The sequence below is a fragment of the Rana temporaria genome, chromosome 12, assembly GCF_905171775.1.
Source record: "Rana temporaria chromosome 12, aRanTem1.1, whole genome shotgun sequence".
NCBI lineage: Eukaryota > Metazoa > Chordata > Amphibia > Anura > Ranidae > Rana > Rana temporaria.
The window spans coordinates 148,081,651-148,093,206 of record NC_053500.1 but is presented as its reverse complement, the minus strand read 5'-3'; the positions used below and the strand labels follow the sequence as shown (position 1 = coordinate 148,093,206).

At 46.6% G+C, this 11,556-nt stretch overlaps 1 protein-coding gene across 1 annotated transcript; it reads left to right on the top strand.

Annotated features, from left to right (window-relative positions):
* Window positions 1–6,502: 6,502 nt before the first annotated feature.
* Window positions 6,503–10,608, top strand: LOC120919138 (protein NYNRIN-like). The gene is made up of 2 exons (XM_040331164.1): window positions 6,503–10,070; window positions 10,107–10,608. Exons 1-2 carry the CDS (start codon window positions 6,632–6,634, stop codon window positions 10,229–10,231), a joined length of 3,564 nt encoding a protein of 1,187 aa, XP_040187098.1. The 5' UTR covers window positions 6,503–6,631; the 3' UTR covers window positions 10,232–10,608.
* Window positions 10,609–11,556: the final 948 nt, after the last annotated feature.

Here is an 11,556-nt window from a genome sequence, read left to right as displayed (position 1 = left end):
CGGCATGGTCATCTTCCTCTACATTTGCCAGGCATTATAGGTTAGACCTACTGTCGGACAAGGACCAAGCGTTAGGGTGGGGCAACCGCCTGGAGGACCTTCCGTCCAAACAAGTGAGTTTTCTTGCTTATCTCAGAGGCTGTCCTGGAAGACGAGTGGAGAAAACCGGAGTTAGGCTTACCGGTAACTCTGTTTCTAGGAGTCTTCCAGGACAGCCGGGGTTTCCCACCCGGGGTTATATACCTAGGTATTTGAGGTATGAACTGACGTTGTGTTAGTGTATTATGTCTTTCAGAGCCTTCCGGTAGTTCTTGGTGTTAACTGAAGATGGAGGCCTGGAGGACTGCCTTTAAAGAAGTGGTGTGTGTTTCCTGTCCCGGAGGGAGGAGCCCAAGGTCTCAGAGGCTGTCCTGGAAGACTCCTAGAAACAGAGTTACCGGTAAGCCTAACTCCGGTTTTTCGAGGCCCCCAGGGGGGGGTTTGGAGGTAAGAACCGTCCCTCGGAGAAAAAGCCCCCTTACAACAGATGTTGGGGTGCGGGGAAGGAAAAACAAAAAAGGAGGTATCCTTTTTTTCCCCAAACCCAGCGACAAGGACTCCAAATGACGGGAAGGTCGGGGGAAGACTCTCCCAGTTCCTTCCCAGGTGGGAGAGCGTTACTCAAAGTCCCCATATTCTCCAGATTGTAAGGGAGGGTTACAAGCTAGAGTTCCGTCAGCTTCCCCCCTCCAAACTTTATTTTGACTCACTTACCCAAGGACCCTCTCAAGTCAGCAGGCCTTCTGCAAAATGTCGCAGAACTGGCACAACAGGGGGTCATAGTTCCAGTCCCTGTGTACCAGAGAGGGTTGGGAGTGTACTCCCACATCTTTGTGGTCCCCAAGCATTCAGCCAAATTTTGTTTAATTATCAATCTGAAGCCCCTAAATACCTCCCTCCTCCACAAGAGGTTTCGAATGGAGAGTATTTACAGCCTCAGGAGGCTCCTACTGAGAGAGGTATTATGGTCACCATCGATTTAAGAGACGCGTACCTCCATGTCCCAATTTTCTTGGGTCATCGGAGGTTCCTCAGGTTTGCGATCGCCTCCGCCCAAGGAGTGCAGCATTGGCAATTTGCTGCCCTCCCTTTCGGACTGGCCTCCAGTCCAAGGGTCTTTACCAAGGTCCTGGCGGAGGAGATCGCTTTCCTGCACCTACAAGGGATAGCGATAGTTCCCTATCTCGACGACTTGATTCTATACAATCAAAGTCGAGATCTCGTTCTTTCGGATCTGGCCACTGTGATGACTACCCTCGAGTCCTTGGGTTGGATCATCAACAAAGGAGAAATCCTCACTCCTTCCAGAGCAGAAAAAGCTCTATCTAGGGTTTCTGATAGATTCATTGGAGAGGAAGCTCTTTTTACCCAACGACAAGATCCGGGGTCTCATGTCAGTGGTCAGATCAACGTTAGAAAGAGCAGAGTCCTCCTTCAGGGACATCATGAGAGTTCTAGGCCTAATGACTTCCTGTATTCCAGCAGTCCCGTGGGCACAGCTCCACTCCAGACCCCTCCAATTTTTCCTTTTTTCCTCCTGGGACGGAAAAAGGGAATCCCTAGAGGTCAGCGTCAGTCTTCCAGACCCAGTGAAGTTCTCGCTGGGCTGGTGGGTCATCCCACAGAACCTGCAGCTGGGTCTGTCGTGGGGTCAGACCAATCCGGTCAGGATCACCACAGACGCCAGCTCATGGGGGTGGGGCGCACATTTGGACGATCTCCGCGACCAGGGTACCTGGAGCCAACGACAGAAGGGGGCCTCTTCAAATTACCGCAAGCTATTAGCGGTCGGAGAGGCTCTGAAGGCAATCGAGGAGAGGGTCTTGGACCGAGAGGTCCAGATCATTTCCGACAATGCGACCGCGGTGGCCTTCCTCAACCATCAAGGGGGCACCAGATCCCGCACCCTTCTGGAGTTGTCCCTAGAGATCCTGGGCTGGGCAGAGCAGAGGATTCTCTCTCTCTCTCGGCAGTACACCTGAAAGGGACCCTCAATTTGGAGGCAGACTAAGTCGCCATCCCATTCTCCAGGGAGAATGGGAACTGAATGTAGAAGTCTTCCGTCTGATCTGCCAACACTTTGGCAGTTCAGAGGTGGATCTCTTCGCCCGCAGGGCAAACAGGAAAGTGAAGAGATTCTTCTCTCTCTCCCGAGAACACGGCTCGGAGGGGGTGGATGCATTGGCACAGGTATGGAGGTTTCATCTAGCCTATGCCTTCCCTCCTTTGAACTTGATTCCCAGAGTCCTACAGAAGTTAGACCTAGCTGTAGAGAAGTTTATTATCGTCAAACCCTGGTGGCCCAAGAGGGCCTGGTTTCCCGCTCTAGAGCGAGGGTCAATGTCACCTCCCCTCCTTCTCCCTATTCGGGCGGACCTTCTTCATCAGGGTCTGATCTATCACCCAGAACCCGGCTTCTTCAAGCTGACGGCCTGGTGCTTGAGAGGCAGAGCTTGAGGGAGAAGGGTTGCTCCGAGAGGGTAATTGACATGCTTCTAGCCAGTAGGAAGGTAGTCACTAGGCGTATTTATGCCAAGACCTGGGGTATCTTTTCTCATTGGTGTTCAGCGAGACAGGTTTCCCAGCAGGAGACCTCGGTCATATTAGAATTTCTCCAAGATGGAGTAGACAAGGGGTTAGCCACAAGGACTCTAAGGGTTCAGGTAGCAGCCTTGTCATATTTTTTCGACAGACGTCTATCCCTGGATCCCCTGGTCAAGAGGCCAGAGACAGGTTGTCCCCAGTTCATATCTCTAGGGTTCCGCCCTGGGATCTTTCTTTAGTGTTGAATCAGCTTACCAAGGCTCCGTTTGAGCCAATTGACACTATCCCCATCAGGTTACTCGCCTTTAAATTCGCCTTCCTCTTGGCAATCACGACGGCTAAGAGGATAGGTGATATGCAAGCGCTCTCTATTAAGGAGCCATTTTTTCATTTGAGGACAGGGTACCAAGTCAGGACCCCCTTTACCTTCCTAAAGTAGTGACAAAGTTTCACAGGTCATGTGGGGGATGACAGAAGCTCAATCCAGCTTGCACTCCATTTTGTATGCATATACTCCATTTTATACAGACATATTTTAGCCACATAAGCAATATAAGTGTATACGTGTTTTTGCTGAGTTGTTCTATTTTCTGTTGCAATCAAGGGCCACGTAGAAACTCAGACAGTCAGCTGCCTTTTGTCATGAGTTTCTATGTCTATATTCGGTGATATGCTTACTCGCTTAAAAATCCAAAAATCCCCTAAATGACGATTGTTTTTCTGCAAAACATTTAACCTATAAGAATTGTTATATGTATTTTGAAAACCACAATGTACGCCCTTATTTCCCCTCTTTATAATCAGCAAACGAGCCAAAAATAAACAGAGTTTGGTTTCACAATTATATGTCTCCGTCTATGTTACTTCTCTGAAACGAAACCAACCTCCCAGGCCTGCAGACACAACACGAGCTGATCGCCGGGTAGTCAGGGACTATCTGTGAGACCAGGGTCTCAACACCAACAGAAGTGGGGGCTCGTCGTCCGGGATCTGAAAATCATCCTCCACGGACACCTACTCACTCGGTAAGTAGAGATTTTTTTCTATGTAACCGATTGAAGTAAGGTGACGGGGGCGCTGATTAAACTCAGATCCACTTGAACCATAATAAGTGTTGATGTATTCCGGGAATACAGTCTGCACATAATAGAGATATTTCAAGGAAATATCTAGTCTCGGGGAGGCTTAGAAGAGTTAGAAAATTAGCTCGTTTTGTGTCTGAAAATCTTTATGCTTTTCTTATCTATCGCATAGAAGTGTAAGATAATCTGTTTGTATGACTCAACGGGTTTGGTTGGTAAGTGGACAAACTCGAGTCATTTACTAAATGTCCTTTATCTGATGAGAATGCCAGATTGGTCACACTGCATTCGAACCGCCCCGTATTGTCAGCACGGCTGAAATACAACGGTGACCAGTTCACGTTTTGGGAAGACGCACGCGGAGCGATTTGCGTGGCAGTCGAGCACTGTGAACGTTCCATATCTTGATACATAACCCGTGATAGAATATATGACGTGTCCCCTCTGTACCCACTGTTTGAGTTTTGATATAACGCACTGTAATTTAACTTCTGCTAAATTAGTGTTTATAGGCTTACCTAAAAGGAGAAGGGACTTGGGAACCCGGGTTGTTAATCCCACCAACCCCAAGTATAGGACTGTAGAATATAATATCAATTTTCACGGGGAGATAGACGATAATTTGATCGGTATAACATATAAGCAGATAAGAAATATCTACCAACACCAGGGATCAGCTTTCTGCAACAAATGAGTTGTCACTGGTGTAACAGGGGAGAACCACGGGTTACATATATAATATCAAATACCGACGGGATATTATTACATTCTGTCGTTCGGGCAATAATTAACTCCCCCAACGAAGTATTAGCACCATCGGTACTAGGAAGAATAGGATCGTGTTCCCAAGTCGTCTGGCACGACGATTTTTCTAGCATAGTCGGTAACGTTGGTCACCGATTAAGGTGGACTTACCCCTCCGAAGACCGCCGTTGTTTACAACCATGGGCCACGGAGGTAGTAAACCACCCCCTGTACCAGATCTTGGAGAAACATGTAAAGAATATGTAGCAAGGGTTAGCGGGACTGATTATTTCCTAATCAATCCATGGGTGGATAATATAGCGGGATGGACCGAAGCCATGCATAGTTCCAATCCCTTTCCACGGGAAGGCGCCAATGACCCCTTCCACATGGATATGGTGAAAGGATTATGTCTTTTAGACAAAACAGTGTGGCCATATTATGGTCCCGACCCAGGGTGGGACCAGGAATATATGGAGCAAGGAGGGTTGAGTTGGTTACAATATGCCCCTTACTGGAAGGAAGTTCAACAAAAAAAGGGTAAAAAGAAATTAGTTAAAGTTCTAGACCCAAAGAAGTGCCATGACTTGGAGCGGATGAACACTTTGTCCAAACCAAGCCATATTCAAAAAAATAACACTAAGCAATTTTACACTACACCCCCGCCCTACAGCCATATTTACCCGATACTGGATGAACGTGAGATTGAGTCACTGGCCATAGTATCCACCCTGCCCGAAATAGAACCAGTCAATGACCCACAAGGAACATATCACATAAGACCAACAGCACCTGACCAACCCACTCAGGGGTCATCTACCCCTGCTCTGCAGAGACAAGGTATACCACGGGTCACTACCTATAGCCCAGCTAGGTCAACGAGCCGAATGCCCCGTTCCCCCGCTATCTCAGCTCGGATGTCCCCAACCTTCTCCAATCGTCCCCAGGTCATCCGGGAATTACCGGAGCCTGGGAGTTTGGAAGAAGAAATAGCCTCTCCACCCCATACAAGGACGGGAAAAACCTACAATCCATCTGACCCCAATTCAAACCCCCCTGGGCTCCCAGCCATTGCCGAAGGGAACAATAAACATTTTCCTTTTATGTCAGTGGGGAATTATCTGGTAAAGAAGCCTTTAGAGTTGGAAGATATCGATAGAATAGTGAAGAACTGTCCCAAACCCACAGCGGCCCCATTGGGAACATTGAATTATCTAAAAAAGGCTTGTAAGGGTAGGAATTATACACAGGAAGACATGCGTCTGATAATAGACGGAATCATTGGTCCTAGGTCAGAGTGGGATTGGACAAAGGTACCTTCCATTAATACAATACAGATAAAACAGGAGGAAGTAGACCCACCACCAGCACGACCCCCTCCCCCATCCAATCCTTTAGCCGGACAGTATGCATTAAACACGGAAGCTGGAGTGGCCAAAATGTGGGAGGAATTGGAAGGTGAAATGAAAAGAGTTTTTAAACAAAAATCATCCCTATCCACCGCGCTAGCATGCAAACAAAAGAAAGATGAACCCATCCCCGAATATTGGAAGAGATTCCATGACTGTTGGGTTCAAGAGGCTGGTTTAAAGATACAGGATAATGATCAATTATTCATTTCTACTTTTCTGATTAACACTCTGCCTCACCTCGTCACCCCCATCAAACAAATGGTTTCCTCTTGGCCATCCGATACGGTGACAGACTTCCAGAAGCATCTTTTTGAAAAGGAGGCTGCTGGATGTTTTGAGATAAAGAAACCAACCATCAGTACCCACCATTTTACTGACAAGATTGAAGCCCCACAGTATGGGAGGGGAATGAGCAGAGGTCGAGGTAGAGGTTACCCTAGTCAAAACCGAAATGAGTATGGGAGAGGTAGGAACCAGAGAGATCCACCACAGCCTAGGTATCCCCAGGGTACCTGCTACAATTGCGGAGACCCTAATCACTGGGCCAGGGACTGCCCTAGACCCCGGAAAAACTACCAACCCCAGAACAACAGCATGTCCACTGAACAACAACCACAGGCGACGTTGACAGGGAATAAATTTCCTATCAACTGGTCAAACCAACAGCAACAACGCTGATGGTGCCCGGAGGCTGATATCCCGACTTTCCCACAAATCACAGAAACTTGGAAGGAACTGCCCCTCGTAGACTTAACGGTAAACCAAAGAAAACTTGCGTTCATCGTCGACTCCGGGGCGACCACGTCCGTTATGGCACCAAGTAATTATTCTGGCCCAAGGGAAAGGTCAACGCCTTCTATGGGAATAAACGGGGTATCAACTCCCACTTTCAAGACTAATCGCTTGAAGGTTACCGATGGTACAGGCAGATTCATCTGCTCCCATGCCTTTAGTATAATACCCGGGTGCCCAGTAAACCTGCTTGGTAGAGATCTCTTTGAAAAACTAAGTTTGAGTATCACAGTGGATAAGAGGGGGGGAGGACTGATTGTAGATTCGCCCTGTTTTTCAGTGGAACCAAATCTGGAGGTTACTCAGAAAAGCGAAGATTTTATTTGTGTAAGTCTACCACTAGACCTACCGAACGAAATCTGGGCAGAAGGGAATCATGACACAGGTTTAATAGACTGTACCCCGTATAAAGCCACCCTTAAACCCCAAGCTATGCCAGTTTACCAAAAACAGTACCCTTTGTCACCAGAGAAAATAGAAGGAATCACTCCCCAGGTAGAAGAATACCTGGAGAAAGGTATACTGGAGTATTGTATCTCATCTTACAACACACCAGTAAACCCAGTAAAAAAGCCCGATGGCCAGTACCGTTTTGTTCAAGACCTAAGGGCTATTAACAACTTAGTTATTCCCATCGCGCCAATAGTCCCAGACATTAGCGCGCTTCTGGCAACCATCCCACATGAAGCCTCCCATTTTTCGGTTATCGATCTGAAGAATGCCTTCTTCAGTATACCTGTTGACAAAGAGACAAGGCCCATTTTTTCTTTTAGCCTTGATGGAAAGCGCCAAATGACTTGGTCAAGATTACCGCAAGGATATGTGGACTCCCCCGTGGTTTTTAGCATTGTACTACAGTCCACACTAAGGCCATGGAACCCCCCCCAAGGTTCGGTAGTGCTGCAATATGTCGATGACCTGATGGTCTGCAGCCAATCAGTGGAAGCCAGCCAGGAAGATAGCAAGTCATTGTTATTGTGGTTGTTAGAATGTGGATACAAAGTGTCGAAACAGAAGTTACAGTGGTGTTTAGAAAAGGTGGAATACTTAGGCTTTGTCTTCTCAAAGGGAGTAAGAAGCTTGAGCAAATCGCGGGTCGATGCCATCGTGGGCCTGGTCACCCCACACACCAAGAAAGACATGTTATCTTTCCTTGGGATGATAAGCTATTGCAGGCAATGGATACGCGATTGCTCCTTCTATGATAATATCTTAAGACAAGCCACGCTAAAAGATTCCCCCGATAATGTTAAATGGTCAGAAGAAATGTGTGAAGCGTTTAAGGCATTGAAATGTTCAATGATGACAAGTCCTGGTCTTGGCCTCCCTGATTATAGTCAAATGTTCCATTTGTATGCTAGGGATAATTGTAAAACCATGGCGGGCGTTCTCGGCCAAGAACACGGTGGGAAGATGCGACCAGTCGCATTTTTTTCTAAGGTCATGCCTCTACAAGTCCAGGGTTTTCCTTCGTGCCTCCGAGCACTGGCTACTTGCGCTATGGTTGTCGAAATGGCTACTGTTTTCACACTGGGTCACCCTACCACCCTACACACAACACATGATGTGTTATCTATTCTGAAAGGGATACACACACAACATATGTCTGCCCAGAGACAGAGTGGATATGAGATTATATTGCTGAGCAACCCCCAACTAAAAGTCCAGTACAATTCCACCACGGCAGGACCAGCAATGATCTTAAATGGATTGCTGGGACTGAAGTCCCATGATGACACTATAGCGGAAGAACACAGTTGTTTAGAATCTATAGAAGTCATGACATCTCCCAGATTAGACATGCAAAAGGCCCCTCTGGAAAGAGGGGATGTAATCTTTGTAGATGGTTCTTGCTCCCGCCCAAATGACAACACTTATCATGCGGGTTATGCAGTAGTAAAATTACCTAATGTTGTCATCGAGGCGGAACCAATCAACCACCAGTCAGCACAAGCAGCCGAGTTAATAGCCTTAACAAGAGCTTGCACTCTATATGCCAACCAACCTGTGACTATATATACTGATTCCAGGTACGCTCATGGTGTTGTCTTTGACCATGGAGTATTATGGTCCATCAGAGGATATATAGGAGCCGACGGTAAGCGCATTTCACATGCCCAATTGATAAAACAATTGCTAGATGCCATAAAACTCCCATCAGAATTAGCCATCATCCATTGTAGAGCACACACTCAAGGCTCAGATGACATATCAAAAGGAAACGCCCTTGCTGATATCACAGCCAAGTCAGCGGCTAAGACAGTTATTTCAACTTTCCTGACCATGCCAACCTTGGTACCTCTCCTCCCAGATGAAACACAGCTGCTAACTGATTTGCAAGCTTCCGCTACCCCAGAGGAACTTGCTGATTGGTGTTTTCCGGTGTTACAAAAGAGTCCTAAAACTGGACTCATTTGCAAAGAGGGGAGACCATGCATCCCACAACATAGTGCCCCAATCTACATAGCACATGTTCACGGAATAGGACACATAGGTTGGAAAGCCACTTTACAACAACTTAAAACAATGTTTTACATTACCAAAGTTGAACCTATGGTAAAAAGTTTTGTTCAGAGATGCATAACCTGCATTAGGAACAACCCCAACAACCCACACAAGGTCAAACACGAGCACCTACCCTATCCAACAACGCCATTTACACATCTACAAATTGACTTTACACATCTCCCAGTAAAGGGGGGCACACAGCCAGTTTGTGTAATAATAGATGTTTTCAGTAGATGGCCAGAGGCATTCCCTACAAGAAGAGAAGATGCTAAAACAGTGGTGGGAATCCTGACAAGAGAGATAGTCCCCAGATGGGGAATACCTATACAAATAAACTCAGACCAAGGCCCCGCCTTCACATCTAAAATTTGTAGAGAACTGGCCAAGACATTACAGGTGGAATGGAAATTCCACATTCCCTACCACCCCCAAAGCTCTGGGATTGTGGAACGGATGAATAGGACGATTAAAGACAAGGTGAGGAAAGCAACAGGTGGAACCTTTTCCAATTGGAAAAGGTACCTCCCAGCCATCATGGCTGAAATAAGAATGACCCCTAATAAAGCCCTAGGGTATTCCCCCTTCGAAATTTTGTTTGGTAGACCTTTCCCCACTCCATGGTCTAGGAAAACTTTTATGACCATGGATAACCTTGATAACCTGAGAGATGAATATGTAAGGAAGCTGATCGAAACCTTGGTCCGCACCGAGGAAGATGTTACTCGCAAATGTCCTTTTTCTTCACAGGAAAACACACACCCCTTCAGAGAGGGGGACGAAGTAGTGGTCAAGTTACATCCAAAAGGGAAAAGACCGCAAGACTTCACCTACGGACCTCCCACCATCATTGTTGCAGTGACCAGAACAGCAGTCCTGACAGAGAACAGCCCCACCTGGATCCACGCAACCCGAGTAAAGCTGGTAAAGAAAGGTCCAACCGCAGAAGCAAGTCCAGAAGCAAGTCCAGAAGCAAGTCCAGAAGCAAGTCCAGAAGCAAGTCCAGAAGCAAGTCCGGATTTAGAGACAAGAGAGGTACTAACGGAGGCAAGTTGCCTTGGCCTTGAAGAGGAAGATCCGGAAGCAAGAGAGGCACTAACGAGGGCAAGCTGACTTGCCCTGGCCTTGAACAGGATAATCAAGAAAAGGGGGTTCCGGAGGCAGACAGCCTTGGCCCTGTAGAAAAATGACAATCTTAATTTCACCGGACTCTGGAAAACTTTGGTTACTCATAGGACTTACCTCATTATCAGTTTTCACCATAGTATGGGTTACCACCAACTGTATTTATAGCCCAGAAGATTTAGGGGGATTGCGAGGTATTTGTGGTAAAAATTACAGCGAAGAAATGCAAATGCCCCGAGGTAAGAGGAGTATCCCTTCCAGTAACCTTAGTTCCCAACAAATAACCATCGCACAAGTTAGAGATCAGATCACCACCAATGTTATACATACCAGGCACAAGAGAGGTACACGACTATATAACAAAGGGAGCAAGACAGATAGTCTCACAGACAATATGTTATTGTTAAAGTTTAAGTATGCCTATGCTCGAAAAACTGGATATGAAAAATGTTGGATTTGTAGTAAACTACACCCTAGTACTGCTAGGATCCCTCTAATGGCGATACCCCTAAATTTTTATCCCCTTCTAAACGGCACACCTCCCATTATCCTTACAAACGTCACGAGGATGCTTCCAAATAATACCCTTACGTTCCCAATTATTGGTAGAAGCCACTCCCCAGACTGGTGTTTCAGGTTGGGGAACTCCACTAAAAGGGCTGAAGTTTGCCAACATACTAAAATTAATTTTTCAATGACTTCAATTGAGGACCCTGTATTTCACACTTCAGACCCTACCATGAACGCCACCTTAATGGATTTCCTTAGCTCAAGCTCCACCTCCCCAGTAGGTCAGCTGTTGTCAAGTTTCACCTTTTCAAGTCTTTCTGACGAGGTAATGACAATATTCAACAAACGGCCCCTAGCCCTAGGAAACAGTATTTATATTTGTTGTGGGAAAATCTGTCACCCTTGGATCCCCACTGAACCCCAGGGATGGTGCTATCTTGCATCCCTAGTCCCCATTATGGGCGTAGTGGGAGGTGACAAGGGTGAGCACCTCCTTGAAGCTAGTATGCATCCTAGATATCCCCTTAAACATCGCCATAAAAGGGAATTATTTTTCGAGAAGGATATGGCATGGGCCTGGTTTCCTTCTTGGACCGGTTGGGGAATAGACATAATGAAAAGGCTAAACAATTACTCTAAAATTCTTGATGAAATCCTAGATAAAAATTCGGGGGACATCACCAATTTAAATGAAGAGATGAGAGCAATTAAGAAACAACTTGAGCTCCATGACCTAGCCATCGAAAGCATGAGTGCTGCCCTTACTGGGTTATGTGAGGTTACAGAGGATTACGAGTGTTGCA